General features: G+C 38.2%; 1 protein-coding gene and 1 pseudogene across 4 annotated transcripts in view; one reads left to right on the forward strand and one right to left on the reverse strand.

The window, feature by feature from the left end:
• The window catches only part of LRMP (lymphoid-restricted membrane protein), an 84,209-nt gene that overhangs the window by 9,404 nt on the left and 54,562 nt on the right, over positions 1 to 20,243 (reverse strand). For all 4 annotated transcript variants that reach the window (XM_011961439.1, XM_011961441.1, XM_011961442.1 and 1 more), the window contains 9 exons: positions 19,759 to 19,805; positions 19,587 to 19,651; positions 19,279 to 19,386; positions 15,474 to 15,544; positions 10,811 to 10,868; positions 9,333 to 9,396; positions 9,220 to 9,247; positions 8,811 to 8,951; positions 1,932 to 2,066 (listed from right to left, as the gene is read on the reverse strand). In XM_011961439.1, the coding sequence (XP_011816829.1) occupies positions 1,932 to 2,066; positions 8,811 to 8,951; positions 9,220 to 9,247; positions 9,333 to 9,396; positions 10,811 to 10,868; positions 15,474 to 15,544; positions 19,279 to 19,386; positions 19,587 to 19,651; positions 19,759 to 19,805 (717 nt within the window). The remainder of the gene's footprint in view (positions 1 to 1,931; positions 2,067 to 8,810; positions 8,952 to 9,219; positions 9,248 to 9,332; positions 9,397 to 10,810; positions 10,869 to 15,473; positions 15,545 to 19,278; positions 19,387 to 19,586; positions 19,652 to 19,758; positions 19,806 to 20,243) is intronic.
• On the forward strand, positions 2,651 to 6,363 carry LOC105525720 (annotated as a pseudogene).

Here is a 20,243-nt window from a genome sequence, read left to right on the forward strand (position 1 = left end):
GATGTACAGAAAAGCCAGGGGACGTGATGTCTGGAAGTTAAGTGAGGAAAGCGTTTCCAGGAAGAGGAAGACATCAGCCATGCCAGATGAGGACTGAGAAACTGAATTTTGTAATGTGGAGGTCACTAGTGACCTTGGAAAAATCTGCTTTGTGGAAGCAAAAGGCTGATTTAGATTGGGTTTGAGAGAATATGGGAGGAGGAAGACTGCACACAGTGAGTACCATTCTGTCGAGGTTTGCTGTAAATGGGAGCAGAGAAACAGGGTGGTGGCCAGAAAAGAAAGGATGAAAGGTTATTTTGTTTGTGTTTGTTTTGTGTTATTATTCCCATCTAGAAAACAACATGTTATTTGTGTGCTGATAGAAATGGTTCAGTAGAGTGGAGAAAATGTAAAAGAAGAAAAGTCAGGAGAATTTGGTCCCATGACTCAGTAAATTAGTGGGGAAGGCTCCCATCTACAGGGGGGAAGGCTGGCCTTGGATAGAGTTAGAGACAATGCATCTTTAGGAAAAAGAGCAAGGGAGTGTGTAAGGGTTCACACGCCAGGAGGCTTTGTGGCACTTTCCTTTGATTGTCCCAGTTTCCTCAGTGAGCTTGGAAGCAAAGTCATTACCTGTGTTTGAGAGAGAATATGAGGAAAGACATGATAGTGGTTTGAGGAGAAAGGAAAGGGTGGGAAACTGATATTTAAGAGAGAAGGAGGGTGATTGAGGGGAAGCCCCACAGACCCACTTGATGTTGGTGATAATGAATTCAAAGAGAAACAGGTCAGCATGGGAATGTGACATTTTCCAGCTCTGCAGGCATGAGAGGGAGAAGCAGATTTACTTGTAGATTCACCAAATGAGTAAGACAAAGCAAGAAAGGGAAAAGTGTTGAGGGGTCATGCAAGGTAGTGAAAACTATGTTTAACTGTGGAGTATAAGCTTGGCCAGGAAAGCAGGGTGGCCAACAACAGCGTGAGGGACAGCGAAAAGGTGTGAGGGGCCAGAGATAGATACAAGAACTAAATATCTTCATAGTAGAAGAGCAACAGATAATACCTAAAACTGAAAATAAATCACTAAATGACAGCATGAGCATGTTATTCAAAAATGTGAATGCAAATACAAAACAAATAAGACAAAAGAGTTGAAAGTTGTTTCTCTGGATCATGGGAAATTAGTAAGGCTTACAGAGCTGATTGACCTTTTAAAAAACTATGTGCATATATAACTTTAGTAAAAATGAAACCAAGAATAACGGTATTCTCTAGTGAGGGGTTAAAAAGGAGCTAAGTTGTAAAAATGTATAACAAATGATCAAACTAAAATTACCACCACAATTAAATTTCTCCTTAAGAAAATATATTTTAACAAGTCTGCTTAGGTATAGATTTTAAAAATTCATACCTCCCCAGGTTTGCCCACAAAGAAATTTTGGAATTCTACTTCTCTAAGGACAAGTACACACAGATGCATATACAAGGATATTTACTGTAATATTGTTTATGACAGAAAAATATCAAAAACATCCTGAAATGATTGAATACAAAGAATTAGTTAAATAATTTATGTCTACTCAACCAGTAGGATATCATAAAATGGTGATATGTGCATATATATTTATATCACACAGAAAGTTACCTATGTTATATGATGAATAAAAAGCAGATAATAATACTATATAAGGGATTATAAACACTATATATAACATTATACATCTTGAAGAATATATCACAAAATTTTTATGATTGTCACTGGCTCGTGTTATTAGTTTTTTTTACATTTTTTATTTGTACATTCCATTTTTTTCTATATTAAACACATATGTCTTATACAACAAAAGTATTTTTAAAACCTATTCCTAGAAATGAGAAATCCACAGTCTCAGGAAAAAATGAATCTTTTTTGTAATTTCATTCTAACCAGAGAAATGAAGACAGGTTACCTGATTGATGGCTCCCAACATCTCAGCCCTACTGGCCACTCGTGCTGTGCACTGGCTAAGAAACTTTATACTCTTCTCCAGCTTCTTAATGATTTCCTGTGCCTGGTTGTCATCTTCACACAGAGATGTTAAAGACTGTACAGAAAACAGCATATTAAAAGATATCCAAAACAAGCATTCAGCGAGTGATTTTAACACTGACTAAGTTGCAAATATGGATGACATTCTAATCTCAATCATTTCGGTGGAAGATGAAGCAGCAAAGGCCAATAATGAATGATACTGATATATTATTATCTGTGTTGGGTACTGGGTAGATATATGCAGGTGATCACAAATCTTTCATGTCTATTCTTTTTTATTTACTTCCCAGATTTGCCACATCTATCTTTCTATAGCTAATAGGATGGGCTACAATTAATTGACAATGGTAAAGAGACTATGCTTATAAAAGAGGTGAATATCATATAAGGAGCATAGGTTGGAATTTTAAGAAATGTAACCAAACATACTGGAATTAAAAATGTCTCTGACAACTATGCTTGTTCTTCCATGAATGATAAAGTATGATTGGGATGGCTAGGTGAATATACATTCATTGTCTTATGAATTTTCCTCTCAATCCTGTGCCCTTTACACAGTATGATGCCCTTCCTGATGAACATCCTTCTCACCAGAGTACAGACAGGATTAAGTGAATAACAGATTTGGAAGCAGACATGACACTGCTCATTACCTATGTGATTGTGAGCAAGTTTCTAAAACTTTCCCAAATCTAAAACAACATGAATTTTAAGAGACACCATGATTTTATATATCATTAAGAAAGAAAAGGCTGTCAATAAAACCATTAGGCACTACCAACTATAAATTGCATCATAATTTTAGAAATGTTAAAAAAAAATTCAACCTTTCTGATTTGCTGTTTCCTCATCTGTCCGATCGGGACAATCGCATATCCTCTCCAGGAATACTGTCATATGAGAGGTAAGAGATGCTAACTGCTTGTTGCACATTTGGTGCTCAATGAAGGACAACCACTTTTGAAACAGACAGATATGTATAAGGTGTAGTTAGAGAGTTGCTAACCAACTAGAATGGCAATTGTCAGACTGCAGTTTCTTAAGTGATTTAAACCACCACCTCCAGTTGGGAAGGAAAGAGCAGATGTTAATTGTTAGCAAAACAGAGTATGGTCAACCAGGATTAAACCATGAAGAAATAGAGAATCTGAACAGGCGCATAACTAGTAAGAAGATTGAATCAGTAATCAAACATCACCCAAAAAGAAAATCCATGACTGAATGGCTTCACTAGGGAATTCTACCAAACATTTAAAGAATTAATGCCAGTCTTCATAAAACTCTTCCCAAAAATTGAAGAGGAATACTTCCCAGCTCATTCCATGAAGTCCACATTACCTTAATGCCAAAGCCAGAAAAAGACATTAAAGAAAAAAAACTACAGACCAGTATCTCTGATAAATATTAATGTAAACATTCTCAACAAAATACTAGTAGACTGAATTCAACAGCGCATAAAAAGGACTATACATCATGTACAAGTAGGATTTATTTCTATATTGTAAGGGTGATTTAACATGAAAATCAATCAATATAATATACCACATTAACAAAAAGGAGGACAAAAGCCATATGGTCATTTCAACTGATGCAGAAAAAGCATGTGATAAGATTGAACACACTTTTCTGATTAAAAAACACAAAAACTAGGAATACTAACAAAAAGGTGTGAAAAACCACACAGATTATTTTTACTATGTCACTGAAGTGCTAATCAAGAAAACTAGAAATAGAAGAAAATTTCCTTAACCTAATAAAAGTTATATATGAAAACCCCTTTACAATTATACTCAGTGGTGAAAGACTGAAAGCTTATTCCTTAAGGTCAGGAGCAAGGTGAAGATGCCCACTGTCACCACTATTATTCAACATAGTACTGGAAGTTCTAGCCAGAACAATTAGGCAAGGAAAATAATGAAACGTTATCCAAATCAGAAAGGAAGAAGTAAAATTATTTCTGTTTGTAGATGATATGATCTCATACATAGTAAACACTAAAAATTCCACCAAAAAATCTGTTAGAACTAATACACACATTCAACAGAATTGTAGGGTACACAATTAACACAAAAAATTAGTTGTCTTTCTACACACTAACAATTTCCAAAAAGGAAATCAAGAAAACAATTCCCTTTACAATAGCATCAAAATGAATAAAATACTTAGGAATAAACCTAACAAAGGAGATAAAAGAGTTGTACACTGAAAACCACAAAACATTGCTGAAAAAAATTAAAGAAGACATAAATAAATGGAAAGACATCCTGTGTTCAAGGGTTGGTAGACCTCATTTTGTTAAGACATCTATACTACCCAAAGTGATATATAGATTCAAGGGTGTCTCTATCAAAATCTCAATTTTTTTGTTTTTTGTTTTTTTTGCAGAAATAGAAAAATTTATCCCAAAATTCATATGGAATCTAAAGGAACCCTAATAGCCAAAACACTTTTGAAAAAGAAAAAGGAGGAGGGCTCACGCTTCCTAATTTTAAAACATATTACAATGCTACAATAATTAAAACAGTGTGGTACTGGCATAAAAACAGACATATAGACCAATGGAATAGAATTAAAAGTCCAGAAATAAATGTATATGAAATGATCTTCAACCAGGGTGCCAAGAATGCACAATGAGGAAAGGATGGTCTCTTCAACAAAATATTGCTGAGAAAACTCGATATCCACATACAAAAGAATGAAGTTGGACCCTTACCTTACATCATATATAAAAACTAAAAATGGATTAAATACCTAAAAGTAAGACCCCAAACTAGAAAACTTCTAGAAGAAAACATAAGGGAAAAGCTTCAGGACATTGGTTTTGGCAATGATTTCTTGGATATAACACCGAGAGCACAGATAACAAAAGTGAAAATAGACGAATGGAACTACATCAGATTTAAAAGTCTTTATGCATCAAAGGACCCAGTCAATAGAAAAAGCAACCTATAGAATGGGAGAAAATATTTTCAAACCATACAACTGATAAGGGGTTAATAGCCACAATATATAAAGAACTTCTGCAACTCAACAATTAAAAATCCAAATAACTCAATTAAAAAATGGAAAGAGAGTGGCCTGAAGGCCCTGCCACATTGAGTGCAGCCTCCCGGGCATACAGGTCCATGATATTCAAAGAACATTTTATGAAGAACACATTCTGTGAAAGATAAAACTTGTCAAAAGTGCAAGCCTACCAATGTGTTTGATTTTCCTATATAATTCTGCTGTCTGAAGAATTGGCAGGCTTGTTGAAAATAAGAAAGATGAAGAACCTTGTGAAACCTTTGTTCTTCCTTTACACAGCTCATCTATGTATGCCAATGAAGAATTCTCCAAATATTGTAGATTATCTATCACTTCAACTCCTCCAGGAAAAGAAGCAAAAAGAAGCTCAAGCACTTCTGAAAATGAAGGAAGTGAAAATGAATCTGCAAAAATGAGTGCAAAAAAGCCAGGAAGAAAACTCAAACCCATTAGCAATGAGTCTGAAAGCACTGAAGAAAGTGATGTGAGAAGAAAAGTTAAATCAGTGGAGAAAATAAGGACCCAGCAACACAAGGCTATTCCAACTGTAGCATCTTCAGACCTTTCAGAGAAACCAGCTGACTCAGTCACTTCCAAAAGATAGGACCCATTAGTGCCCAGCCATCTGTTGAAAAAGACACACTGACAACAGAAAGTCAAGCAAAAACTCAGAAAAAAAGGGAATACATCTTATGGCAAAAGGAAAGTATCAAGAAGTGAAGCCATAGTCTCAGATATTTCCACCATTGTGCATATTTAGTGTCTAGAAGGAAAGAAAACCAACAACATCATGGAAGTGAATATTGTTTTGCCTGCATTTGAGAAAACCCTCGTCCAGTATAAACATAGAATAGAATCTAAAATTTGTAAGAAAGCCATCAATAAATTTTATTTTAATAGTAAATAAGAACTCAACAAAATGTTTAAAAAGTCCAGATATTGAAAAATCTGAAAAAGAAGAATGCTAAGGTAATTTCAGATATCAAAAAGAAATGGCAGTGTTTGACTGATGTCCAGGATGAACTGCTTTGGTTAGAGCCACCAAATGAAGCAACTACAAACAAAATATTATGAACATAAGGAGAGAACAGTCTTCCCTTAGGAATGCAGCTATTTCTTATTTAATTCAAAACAACTTCATCAGAAGTATTCAGATGTTCAGGAGAAAGAACCAAATGTAAAGGAAACATATGATTCAACCAGCCTTCCAGGTGTTATGTAAAGCGGGAACACTTTTGGGAGCTGAAAACCATCTGTAAAATATCAACCATCAATGAGAGAAGTTCCTCCACCAGGACACCAATGAGAGACCAGTCTACTAAAATATGCCTATAGAAAGATTACTTTTATGCTACTATGATACCTTCTAAAACTGTACTTCTTTTTTTTTTTTTTTTTTGAGATAGAGTCTTGCTCTGTTGCCCAGGCTGGAGTGCAATGCCGCGATCTCGGCTCACTGCAACCTCCACCTCCTGAGTTCAAGCGATTCTCCTGTCTCGGCCTCTCAAGTAGCTGAGATTATAGGTGTGTGCCACCATGCCAAGTTAAGTTTTTTTTCTTTATTAAGACAGAGTTTCACTCTTATTGCCCAGGCTGAGTACAGTGGTGTGATCTCAGCTGACTGCAACCTCTGCCTCCCAGATTCAAGTGATTCTCCTGCCTCAGCCTCCCGAGTAGCTGGGACTACAGGTGCCCTCCACCACGACTGGCTAATTTTTGTATTTTTAGTAGAGACAGTGTTTCACCATGTTGGCCAGGCTGGTCTCAAACTCCTGACCTCAGATGATCTGCCCGCCTTGGCCTCCCAAAGTGTTGGGATTACAGGCATGAGCCACTGCACCCAGGCCCAGTTAATTTTTGTATTTTTAATAGAGACAGGGTTTCACCATGTTGGTCAGGCTAGTGTCAAACTCTTGACCTCAGGTGATCTGCCCACCTCAGTCTCCCGAAGTGCTGGGATTATAGGAGTGAGCCACCGTGGCCAGCCCTGAAACTGTACTTTTATAAATACATTTTTTTTCTGCAAAGAAAATAGAAAGGGACTTTAATAGATATTTTTCCAAAGATGATATACAAATGGCAAACAAGCACATAAAAAGATGCACAATATCATTATCCATTAGAGAAATATAAACCACACCACAATAAGATACCACCTCACACCCATTAGGGTGGCTATCATAAAATCAAACAGAAAACAACAAGTGTTGGTGAAGATTTGGAGAAACTGGAACCTTTGTGCACTTGTTGGTAACAATCTAAAATGATATAGCTGCTATGAAAAACAGTACAGCGGTTTCTAAAAAATTAAAAATAGAATTACTGTATGACCTAGCAAGCCCACTCCTGAGTCCAGATATATTCAAAAGAACTATAAGCAAGGTCTCCGAGGGTCTCCAAGAGATATTTACACACCTATGTTTCTAACAGCACTATTCACAATAGCCAAGAAGTGGACGCAACCCAAATGCCCATCAATGGATGAATAGATAAGCAAAAATTGATAGCTACAAGAGAATTGTATTGAGCCTTAAAAAAGAAGGAAATCCACTCACATACTATAATATGGATAAGCCTTGAAGACATTATACTAAGTGAAATAAGCCAGTTACAAAAGACAAGTAATGTATGAATCCACTTATGCAAGTCCCTAAAGTAGTCAAATTCATAGAGTCAGTAGGATAATGGTTGCCAGGGGATGGGGGTAAGGAGGAAAAGGGAAATTAACAGGTACAGAGTTTCAAGATCTGTTTTGCAACAATGTAAATAAACCTACATTGAACTGTGCACTTGAAGATGTTCAAGATGATAAATTTTATGTTACATATTTTATCACAGTAAAAAATAACATGATTCTTTTCCATGGTTTCTGAATTTTAATGTCCTTCATCCAAAACTAAGCCTACTAATTTTCCAGCTCATCTCTAAATGTATGGTAACTTCACTATATGGAAGGATAATAGTAGTTGTTACACTCCTATGCACCCCCATTCTTCTCTCAGTACCCTATAGCAGGCTTGCCCATCATCTGCAAGACTGAATCAGTTACCATTTCCTTTCCTCAGTTAATCATAAATGGGAAATAAACTCAATTCTCTTCTTTGAAGCTGAAAATTGATATTATTTCCTATTGCTCAGTTTTCTGCATGATTCCTCTTCTGCCTGAAATTTGAAAATCCAGAGAAAAGGCAGATGACTCATGCAACCTACTTTAAAAAGACATTTTTCATTTTATTGCTGATATTCTATTAGTGAAACTTTTATTTCAGCCTGGTCCTGCATTTTTACTTTCTATGATTCCTATTTGGGTCAGGCAGAGCTTGGTACCTGGTACCGGTTTGGGTCATACAAGTAATTTCATATGTACTTACGAAAGTGTTATTAAAAATAAGACCAGATGTTTTCTGTGGGTGTTTTTTGTTTTGTTTTTGAGACAGGGTCTCACTTTGTCACCCAAGCTGGTATGCAATGGTGTGATTATAGCTCCCTGCAATCTCCAACTCCTGGGCTCAAATGATCCTCCTGCCTCAGCCTCCCAAGTAGCTGGGACTACAGGCATGCACCACCACATCTGGCTAATTTTTTTTTTTTTTTTTTTTTTTTTTTTTTTTGTAGAGAAGGGGTCTCACTATGTTACCCAGGCTGATCTTGAACTCCTGGCCTCAAGTGATCCTCCTGCCTTGGCCTCCAAAAGTGCTGGGATTATAGGTGTGAGCCACTGTGCCTGGCTTAGACCAAATGTTTATATCCCAAATGTTCTGATTCTCACCTCTAATAGTTTTAAACAGTTAGTGATTTCTTTCTTCAAATTTTCTTCTGCCAAGTCACGGGACCTCTCTTCAAGCTTCACTCTCTTCTCCAAGGTAAACCAGTCACACTTAAATCCCAAAGATAATCTGAGAAATTCTGCCTGTTGTCAAAATAATGTGAGGGTGAGGAGGAGGAGAGAAAACTGGATGTGGTCAGATGTTTCAGTTTAATACTGTTTTATACAGAGGCATTTCTTCCTGCCTCCAGCAACATAATGCTGACATGCCCAGGGTTCACCTGCACTGAGTCACAGCCAAGCCAGACAGACACCGAACATATGAGAGCTTGTGCCAAAGCATGAAGTGACTGTAGCAGGCGAGTCTGGAACACTTCTTTAAAAGGAAAAAAAAAAATTGCTTTAAACTCACCTCCACCTCCTTCTCATTAGCAGAAGTGCTGTAGGATAAGACAAAAAACATATTTGAACATAATCCAACAGAAAAATAAAACATGTTAACATGCTACATGAAGAAGCACTTACTTCTCACTTTGTCTAAAGTTAACCGATTTCACAGTGGTTACAGGAAGAGGGGAAACCGCAGAGTCTATTAAAAGACAATAAAATATTATTTGGTTAAAAAGGCTTAACATGTAAAAGCACATTTGATCTAATGTTATATCTCCACTAAACAAAAGTATTTCATTTAAATATGTCTGAGATGATAGCCAGCTAATAATGTGTGCACTTAAATTACAATGCTATGCTAAGCTATTGGGATCACAATGACATTAAAATCATTGGTTTATACCTCAGCATGTGAATAGTCTTTCGGACTTAAAGATGTTTCAGAATCAAGCGACAGTCCAATTTGTTCTCTTTGCATTTGCATGTTTGTTATACTTGATCCCATGGCTAAAAGCCTAAACTTCCTACTGGTATCCTGGTTCTTTGGATCGAGGCTTTATTAACAGTAGCAGGAACAGTAGTAGTAATAATAGTTGTAGTAATCATAATACTGGTAACAATAACAGTGACAATAAACATGGCATCAACCATGGCTTTATTATATTGCTAGTCCCAGAGCAAAGCATTTTACACATATGATTTTATGACAACTTTACCAAGAACTATGTATTAGTTATTAAGAGCATTGGATTTAAAGGCAAACAAACTTGGTTTAAATCTGAGCTTTGTTTGAATCTTACAGTTATGTGATCTTGAACAAGTCACAAACTCATTAAGCCATCTACAAGATAAGACTGATAATTTTTTTATCATATTAACTAACTTTTATGAGAACTTTGGGGCCACTTTTCTAAGTGCTTCATACATATTCATTTATTCAATCCTCACAGCAAACCTTCTGTTGTAGATACTTTTATTGTTCACATTTTACAGGCTAGGCAACTGAATCACAATTTACCACCTCACATAGTATTTGGAGGACTAAATAAAACTATGCACACGAAGTTAGCCTAGTTCTTAGCATAGAACGGATTCTCAGTTAAGTGTACTTTCCTTCTCTTCATTTTCCTCTTGCAAATGAGAAAATCGAGACTTGAGATTAAGTAACTTTCCAAGATCACATAGCTAGTCAGAGATTGATCCCATGTAGAGTCTCTATTTCTCCAAAGCCTGAACTCTATCCACTATTCCATCCTAATGGAGGTAGGCTAAGGGGGAAAGCATATTAGCACTTATTCTGTAAATAGTGGCTTTACTTTTAGATGGGATACGGAAAAAGAACTCAAAGTAGACCATAGAATTTGCTACCAATATTGACTTGGTTCTTAGTTCACAATAGAGCACCAGTTATTACAAATTTTCTGGGATCGAACAGTCAACACAATGCAAATGTGGCTTTTTGGAAATGATACAAATGGAATCAATAATTGGTCCTACTGACCTTATCCAGAGATGCAGAATTTGTGATATACCTTTATTCGGACAGATTTCACCCACAAAAATATCAGTAGAGAACAAAAATTCGCATGGGGATTGAGAGAAACATTCCTTACCTCCTGAAGCACGTTCTTTTTTATGTTCTTCTATTGTTTCTGGTTCCTCTTTGGCTTCCTAAAATCATAAGATTTTACCGCTGTACATAAGTGGAAATACTTCATAACCAGTCATTTTCCTACTTCCTGTCCTCTCCTAAGCCTACTCTGACAAAAACACTCTATAACAGCAGTCCCCAACCTTTTTGGTACCAGGGACCAGTTTCCTGGAAGACGGTTTTTCCACGGGGGTGGGGTGAGGGGGAAATAGTTCCGGGAGGAAACTGTTCCACCTCAGCTCATCAGGCGTTATTCTCCTAAGGAACATGCAATCTAGATGCCTTGCTTGCACAGTTTACAATAGGGTTCGTGGGAATGTAATGCCACCGCTGATTTGACAGGAGGCGGAGGTCAGGTGGTCATGCTCCCTGGCCTACCGCTCACTTCCTGCTATGCGGCGCAGTTCCTAACAGCCTCGAATGGGTTCTGATCCCTGACTCAGGGACTGGGGACGCCTGCTCTACAGTTTTTAATGCTGTTAAGAAGGAAATAAAATTGGCTGCAAGGGGGCTTCCAATCTAGTTGAAGCCAAAAGCACGTAAATACATGAAAATATGCAAACATGATGCGAATTACCACAATGCAAACCAGGATTAATTGCCAAATAAATGAGATAGATAAACAAGTGCTCTGAAAAGGAAGGAGACGGCGGGGCGCGGTGGCTCATGCCTGTAATCTCAGCACTTTGGGAGGCTGAGGCAGGTGGATCACCTGAGGTCAGGAGTTCAAGACCAGCCTGGCCAACATGGCGAAACCCCGTCTCTCCTAAAAATACAAAAATTAGCCAGTGGCGGTGGTCCGGGCCTATAATCCCAGCTATGCTGAAGGCTGAGACAGGAGAATCACTTGAACTGGGGAGGCAGAGGTTGCAGTGAAATGAGATCATGCCACTGCATTCCAACCTAGGCAGCAGTGCAAGGCTCTGTCTCAATAAAAAAAAAAAGGAAGGAGAGTGGCACCATGACAGCACGACTTTAGTAGCACGGAATTTCTGCAGACAAGGAACATGCTGAAGTTTGATGAAGAGGCAGGACTGGATGGATGAAGAGGTAAGGTGTGGGTGATATGGGGCCAGCACATGAGGCTGTCTAGTTTTTGGAGAAACTGTGACAAAGATGGCTGCTAAGACAGTGTTATGTTAGGCTTTTACTGCATACAGATATGTTTTAAGGTCACAAAAGGAGTTGTGTGTAGCTGCTGTTTCCAGTTCTTCCTCTCCCATTCGTGATCAATTAACTGTTCTACCCCCTTACGCAACACTCCAACGAAAGTGTTCTCACCAGCTATCTGAACTCCCTATTGCCAAATCCAGTGGATAATTTTCAATCTTTATCTTACTTGACCTTACTATAGCATCTAAAATGATCGATACATCCCTTCTTCTTGAAGATTTTTTTTTCTCTTGATTTCCCTCTTCTGATGCCCAGCCTCACATCGCTACAACAGCCACTTCCCAGTCTCCTCTGCCTTCTCCAGCAGATATTGTTAGCCATATCCTCACTGCTCCCTTCCTTCCTGCCACGGTCCTTGGGAAATCTCATCCACACACTTGGATTTTTGCTGATAACACACAAATATATGTCAGCTTTCAAAAACTGCACAGGTGAGTTTATGAATATGGGTGTGTAGCCGTATATAAAATCTCCTTACCGACTATCAGTGTCTCAGTTCAGCCTGAAATTTGACTTGTCTCAAACTGATCTTATTTTACCCCATAAATTCTACTCTCCTTCCTTTTTCCCTACTGTCACATTATTCTATTCATTCTATAGGTTAAGCCATAAGTCTGGGTATCTACCTTTTCCCATACCCCTGACATGTCATCATCTTCTGTGAATTCTACCCCTAAATATTTCTCAACTTTATTTCCTTTTCTCCACCTTCACTAAATTCATACTACCTTCATCTCATCTGAATTATTGCCATAGTATCCTAACCAGTCCCACAACCTCCAATGGCAAATTGATCCATTATTTTAAAAAGTGTCTTTATGTCTATATTTTTTTGAGATGAGAAGGAATTTTCTTTTCTCAGAAGATTCTCCTATAAAAGACTAAAGGACTTGAATTTTCTTCTGTTCGTTTTTTACTAGGGGCAACCATGTTCAGCATATGTACTAGCCAACACTACCTCCTACCTACACAGCTGGCCCTCTGTATTTGTGGGTTTGCATCTATGGATCTAACTAAAAAAAATTCTAGTTAGGCCGACAATGGTTGTATCTGTACTGAACACACACAGATTTCCTTTCTTGTCATTTTAACTATTTACATAGCATTTATACTGTATTAGGTATCATAAGTAGTCTAGAGATTAAAGTATATAAGAGGATGTGTTAGTGATACGGGAGGGGGCAGGGAAGTGCTGGATAGAGAAAGGCGGGGTGCCCGGTGAAGGCTCCACCCTCAGGCCTGTGCCCACAGACCTAAGTGAGAACAGGCACTCCTGTTTCTGTGTCTGAATGTTGTATTTTCCAAAACCACTCTGGCCTACCACACCCCTCATCCTGTGCCAACATAAACCCGAGACCTTAGCAGGCACACAATACAAGCAGCTGAAGTGAGCACACAACACTGGCAGACCAGCAGACTGGCAGACTGGCAATAGTGAAATGACACGGCAGAGAAAGAGGGAAGAGGGGGGATGTCTGGATGCCAAGAGGAGCTTAGCCTGGGGCAGTCTTAGAAGAGTATGGCCTCTGGGCAGCCTGACTCCAGGGGAATGCCACCTTCCCATTCCATACCACCTTCCCACTCCATCCCCCTTTCCAGCTCCCCATCCATCTCACTGAGATCCACCTTCCACCACTCAATAAAACCTTGCACTCATACTTCCAGCTCATGTGTGATCCAATTCTTTTGGGACACTGAGCAACAGCTCAGGATACAGAAAGCTGTCACACTGGCGCTCTGCCCTTGTGATAAGGCCGAGGGTCCATTGAGCTAATTAACACAAGCTGTCTGTAGATGGCAAATCTGAAACAGCTTTGTAACACACACCCACTCAGACTCTGGGAATCACAGACATTCACCCCCAGATGCTGCCAGTGGGGCAGAGCCCAAAAGCGCTTGCCCTGGCCTCTGCACCTGCTGGTCTGCATGCTCCCCCTAGGGGTTTGAACTATGGGGTGACCAAGCAGGTGAGCCACACCACTGCTGCACGTCCTGCAAGGGGAATCAGGGAACTCTCCCGTTTCATTAGGTTATATGCAAATACTATGCGATTTTTATATAAGAGACTTGAGCATTCTCTGATTTTGGTATCTGTGGGGTTCTTGCAATCAATCCCCTGTGAATAACAAAGGAAACAAATGACATCATGTCACCATTCCAAATCACAAATCTAATCATTTAACTATCTTCAGAATGAAATGCTGAAAATGTTCATCTACTTTTTTGCCCCAAGTCTGTGCCATGGCCTCCTCTTGAGTTAGCTTGCATGGGTCTCTGTTTCTTGCAACCAAATGCTTAACTAGAACAATGCTTGTATATTGAGGAGAAGGAAACAATAATACACATACACACATACACACACACACACACACACACACACACACCCCTCCACGCATACAACAGAGGGACCAAGACATAAGCAAGGCCCTTGAAGAATCATGGAATTAGATCCGTAGTTACTCTTTAATGATATTAATTCACAGAAGTAGAAATGAGTCTTCTCTCTCTCTTTGTTTTTTTTTGTTGTTGTTGTTGTTGTTTCTTCCTTTTTGAGACAGGGTCTTGCTCTGTTGCTCAGGTTGGAGGGCAGTGGCATGCTTATGGCTCACTGCAGCCCCAACCTCCCAGGCTCAAGTGATCCATCTGCCTTGACCTCCCATATATCTGGGACAACAGTCAAGTACCACCATACATGGCAGATTTGTTTTTATATTTTGTAGAAACAGGGTCTCCCTACGTTACCCAGGCTGGCCTTAAAAACTCTTAGCCTCAGGCAATCCTTCTGCCTCGATCTCCCAAAGTGCTGGGATTACAGGCATGAGCCACCACTCTGGGCCTAATGAATTTTCTCTTTAAGGAAGGAATTTAACTCTTTTCTCTAATCATTTCCAGCTATCCTTTTGTTTTCTAGAACTTTACCATGCAACTGTAAAACATTCAAGGCCACTCACGTGGCACTTCCTCCATGACATGTTTTCTGGCCTGCCATCTCAAGCATTTTTTTCTCTCAAATCACTAAGCACACTCTAATTATTCAGTAATTATCTGTTTCTTCACCTGATTAGAACACATCATTAAGATAGATAACACCGTTTTATTCAACTTCATTTATTAATGTATTCATTTATTTAAGCAGTCCTCTAATGAGAAATATTTAGCTTGTTTCCAATTGACTTTTGATGAATAAATGAGTGAGCGAATGAATGAATGAATGATAAATTAAGGTGGAACTAGGAGGTCCCAGCTCTGACCCTGTTGTGTGACTTTAGACAAGTCACAAAAACACTTTGGCCTAACTACTTTGCCTATAAATTATTAAATTATACGAACTTCATAGTATTTTGAAAGGATAGATAAGAAAATACTTCAAAGACTACTTTGCAAACTTAAAGGGGTAGTTCTACCATTGTAAGATATCACTACCTTTGTTGTGAACATATGTATTTCCTTACCAGATTTAATATGGTTTTATCCTTACTCGTAGAGTCTTGGAATGCAGTATTGTCATGAGCTGGATTCATGCCTGTGAGAAACAGGAAACACACACAACAGTTAGGGGAGCAGGAGCAAGTAAAAGAGAAGGTAACAGTGAGGGTGGCAATATGGGCTGTCCAGTAACTGAGAAAGGTCTTAACAAATGAGACAAATGATGAACTACAAAAAATGTATATATGCCCATTGACTCAGAATTGGGATGGAGCTGCTAAGGCCGTAGAAGATTTCTTAAGAGAAGTGAACATCTGTACAAATAGCCTTCTAATAGGATTTTTTAAAAATCATTTTTTAGGCCGCTGCTGCTTTTTGTAATCGAACACATCACTGGTACAATAATAGAAAATGGAGGGCAGAAGGATGAACAATTAGTAACTTAGTAGCTTTTTTAATAGCTTAACAGATTTTCTTTCAAAATTATATATGCAAGGCAGATAACAAAAAATATGATATCCTTCTAAAACATGGTACCTTTCTAAATTAAATGTCATGAAACCAAGAAGAAAACATGCACTTTTAACTTGTGCCATTCCTTTTGGTAATTTCTGTTTATTTTTAGGTACTTCATTTGTACTGAAATGTACCGGATAATTATTCTCCTGTTTACTCAGTCCATTGTCCTACATTTAGTTCAGTGCAGGCACAAAGGTCAGCAGATACAGACAGGTTTTGTTTCTTTCTTTTTAAGAGAAACAGTATTTAAAACATGTATTATATTTGTACAATTTATATGGAAATAAGAACAAAATGGTAAGCAATTTCTTCACAGCTATACAATCAATTTTTTTCCTTATGAAAACTTTATTTTAGTTTTTGTTTTCTTCTTCTTTTTTTCTTTTTCCTTTTTTTTTTTTTGAGACAGGGTCTCACTCTGCCACCCAGGCTGGAGTGCAGTGGCACAATCTCAGCTCACTGCAACCTCCACCTCCCAGGCTCAAGCGATCCTCCCCGTTCAGCCTCCCAAGTGTCTGGGACTACAGGCATGCACCACCACGCCCAGCTAATTTTTGTAATTTTTGCAGAGAAAGGGTTTCACTATGTTGCCCAGGCTGGTCTTGAACCCCTGAGTTCAAGCAATCCTGCTGCCTCAGCCTCCCAAAGTGCTGGGATTATAGGCATGAGCACTGTGCGCAGCCCTTATTTTAGTTTTTAAAACATTTTAGGACAAGTAGTAGATTCATATGGTTCATAAATCAAAAAGCATAAAAATGTTTTACAGTGAAAATTTTTCCTCCCATCTATGACTTCCAGAAATCCAGTTTATCTCCCTAGACACAATGTTATTAAATTTTGTTTAGCTTTCCAGGGATATTTTATGCATACATAAAAACTTTTTCTTTGAGACCAGCCTAGGAAACATAGTGAGACCCCATTTTCACAATTTTTTTTTTAATTAGTTGAACATAGTGGCTTGCACCTGTAGTCCCAACTACTGAGGAACCCGGGACAGGAGGATCGCTTGAGCCCAGGAGTTTGAGGCTGCAGTGAGCTATGTTTGTAACACTGTACTCTAGCCTGGGCAACAGAGTAAGACCGTCCCCACGTGCACCAAAAACCAACTTTTTCTGTCCTTTTTTTCCCACAAAATTGTGTACACCATACACAACATTCTGTACTTTTTCCCCCAAGAAACAGTAGTCTTTTTATGTTATTATAAGAAAAAAGGCTCCTTATTTATGTTTTATGCCTGCATATTAGTATTCTATTACATGGATATGCAAAATATAATCTTCTATCGGTAGAAGTTCTAACTTGTTTCTAATATTTTGTTATTACAGACAATGCTGCAATAGTAAGCATTTGCATATGTTATTTGGGATGTGTGTACATATTATCTATAGGATAAATTCCTAGAAAATGAATAGTTGTATCAGAGGATATATACATTCAACATTTTGATAGATATTAGAACATTTCTCTCCATATTACAGTAGTCCTCCCTTATCCAAGGTTTAACTTTCCATGGTTTCAGTTACCTGCTGTCAACCACGGTCTGAAAATACTACATACAACAATATATGTTTGTTTTGTTTTGTTTTTTGAGATGGAGTCTTGCTCTGGCGCCCAGGCTGGAGTGCAGTGGTGCAATCTCGGCTCACTGCAATCTCCACCTCCCGGGTTCACGCCATTCTCCTGCCTCAGCCTCCCGAATAGCTGGGACTACAGGCGCCCGCCACCTCTCCCGGCTAATTGTTTGTATTTTTAGTAGAGACGAGGTTTCACCGTGTTAGCCAGGATGGTCTCAATCTCCTGACCTCGTGATTCGCCCGCCTCGGCCTCCCAAAGTCTTGGGATTACAGGTGTGAGCCACCGCGCCCGGCCACAATAATATTATTTTGAGAGAGAGACCACATTCACATAAGTTTTATTGCAATATATTGTCAAAATTGTTCTATTTTATTACTAGTTGTTGTTGTAAATATCTAATTAATAAAGTTATCTTAGGTATGTCTATATAGCCAAAAACATAGTGTATATAGGATTTGGCACTATCATTAGTGTTGGGACTCCACTGGCAGTCTTAGAATGCAGCCCCAGTGAATAAAAGGAGACTACTATATTTACAAAAAGTTACATTCCCTGTAGCACTTTTCTTTTGTCGTTACAACTTTACCAACAGAGTGTAATCAAATTTGTGCATCTTTGTCTATATGATAAGTCACAAATGGAACCTCGATGTATTTTTAATTAAAAGATTTACTTATTAGACGTAAGGTAGAGTATAAAGGCATTCTGTAATTAACCCATATAATGGATTCCATTTCTGCAATTTTGTGGCTATTCTATTTTAGCACCTATATCTCAAACTTAAATGTCGACTTCAAACAACAGACTGTATTTTCCTTGGCTGGGAATAGTGGCTCATGCCTGTAATCCCAACATTTTGGGAGGCCAAGGTGGGTGGATTACGAGGTCAGGAGATCGAGACCATCCTGACTAACACAGTGAAACCCCGTCTCTACTAAAAATACAAAAAAATTAGCCGGGTGTGGTAGCGGGCACCTGTGGTCCCAGCTACTCGGGAGGCTGAGGCAGGAGAATGGCTTGAATCCGGGAGGCGGAGCTTGCAGTGAGCCAAGATGGCGCCACTGCACAGCAGCCTGACAGACCTAGAGGTCGTCTCAAAAAAAAAAAAAAAAAAAAAGAGTGAATTTTCCTTGACTGATTTATTATTATTAATTATTATTATTATTATTATTATTATTATTTTGATGCGGATTAGAGCCTATTCCTCCTATGAATGTCAACTAAAGTGGTGTCTCACTGGGAACGGTAGAGAATAACTATGTTGTTTTCAGAGTCAAGTAGTAGAAAAGGACCCAACAAACCATCTGGTTAGTTCTCTTGCCTCTGGGTGGACCATCGCTAATTGCTTCATTCTTCTAACCTGATAAATTTGAACTAGGATTCCAAGAATTTCCTAAGCAGATGATGTCACTTCTGTGCTACAGTTGAAACCCAGTAAATTCCAGTCAATCTTTGCCATAGGAAATATTTGTCCCGTTACATTATATCATAATTTTTGTTCTGGCTACAAAATCAAAAAAAATTGATACCCTTCTTATCTGTGAAGGGCCATGGTTAGTTACCACTTGGATTTCCTTTCTGCAGACTATATCTTCAAAATTATTTTATAAGAATTATTTTACAAAAAATTAATGTTAAATAACATTATTGAGTTAGTGTGGATAGTTACTTCACTAGCTTATAGACTTGCTTAGTGTTTTAGAATGAAAATCACGCTTATACCTGTCAACATTTTACCTTGGGCCTCTGTCATGGGAGAAGCTGTTCTTGTATCCTCCTCTTTCTTACAGAGTGAGCTGCTGTCAAGGTCACAAGAAGCCATATTCAGAATTTCTAATCCAGGATCTGTCAACAGGAAGAAACAAATGATGTGAGTACTATGCACATAATATTATAGTATAGTATATTTAACTATACTATACTATGCACAAAGAGTCTTTGCCTATGTTGTTCTCATTTGCTCACACCCCAGCAGGTCACAGAACATCAGGCTGAAAGCTATAATACTAACAGTCTATTTTAGTATTATTTCCAAATCCACTTACCACTTGAAGTTATAGTACTATCTGTCGATGAAGTGTGTCTGGGTAATGGTAGTGAGGAATATTCCCTGCCAAAAAGATAGCAAACATATTTTGGAATGTCAGTTCCAAATAATTCTCTTAAAACCAACTAAATATGCATACAAATTCACACACACAACACAAACAAGCAAACCTGGACTGCAGCAGGCTCTCAGAACACACGCGTTCAACACCATTCTCCTTAAGGAAAAAGAAAGGAGACAAAAGTTCAACAATTTGACATTTTCCATTCCAAAGAGGTTGTTTTAAGCAAACATTTTCATACAGTTCTAAACGAACCCATATTTACTCTGCTCTTTTGGAAAGGATATGGGAATGGGATGGTATAGGGCAGATGGATATACACACTTCCTCAAAGCTGTACTTACCCAAAAATCCAATATTAAGTATATTTACAAGTCTCATATTTAAAGAAAATCTGATAAAAATTTTGGGCAAAACAAATTCTAAACTCAAATGGCAGACAGGGTTTATTTCATATGCTTAAGTCAAGTTTTCTTTAAACAGAAAATTCTACAAGGGCAGGAAACAACATTTCTATGTGTGGGAATAGTACTCAACCTAAAATTTTTGACCTGGTGATTTTAAAATTGCTCTCAGTTTTCTAGCTAGAAAAAT

The sequence above is a fragment of the Colobus angolensis genome, unplaced genomic scaffold (genome assembly GCF_000951035.1).
Source record: "Colobus angolensis palliatus isolate OR3802 unplaced genomic scaffold, Cang.pa_1.0 Scaffold550, whole genome shotgun sequence".
Lineage (NCBI taxonomy): Eukaryota > Metazoa > Chordata > Mammalia > Primates > Cercopithecidae > Colobus > Colobus angolensis.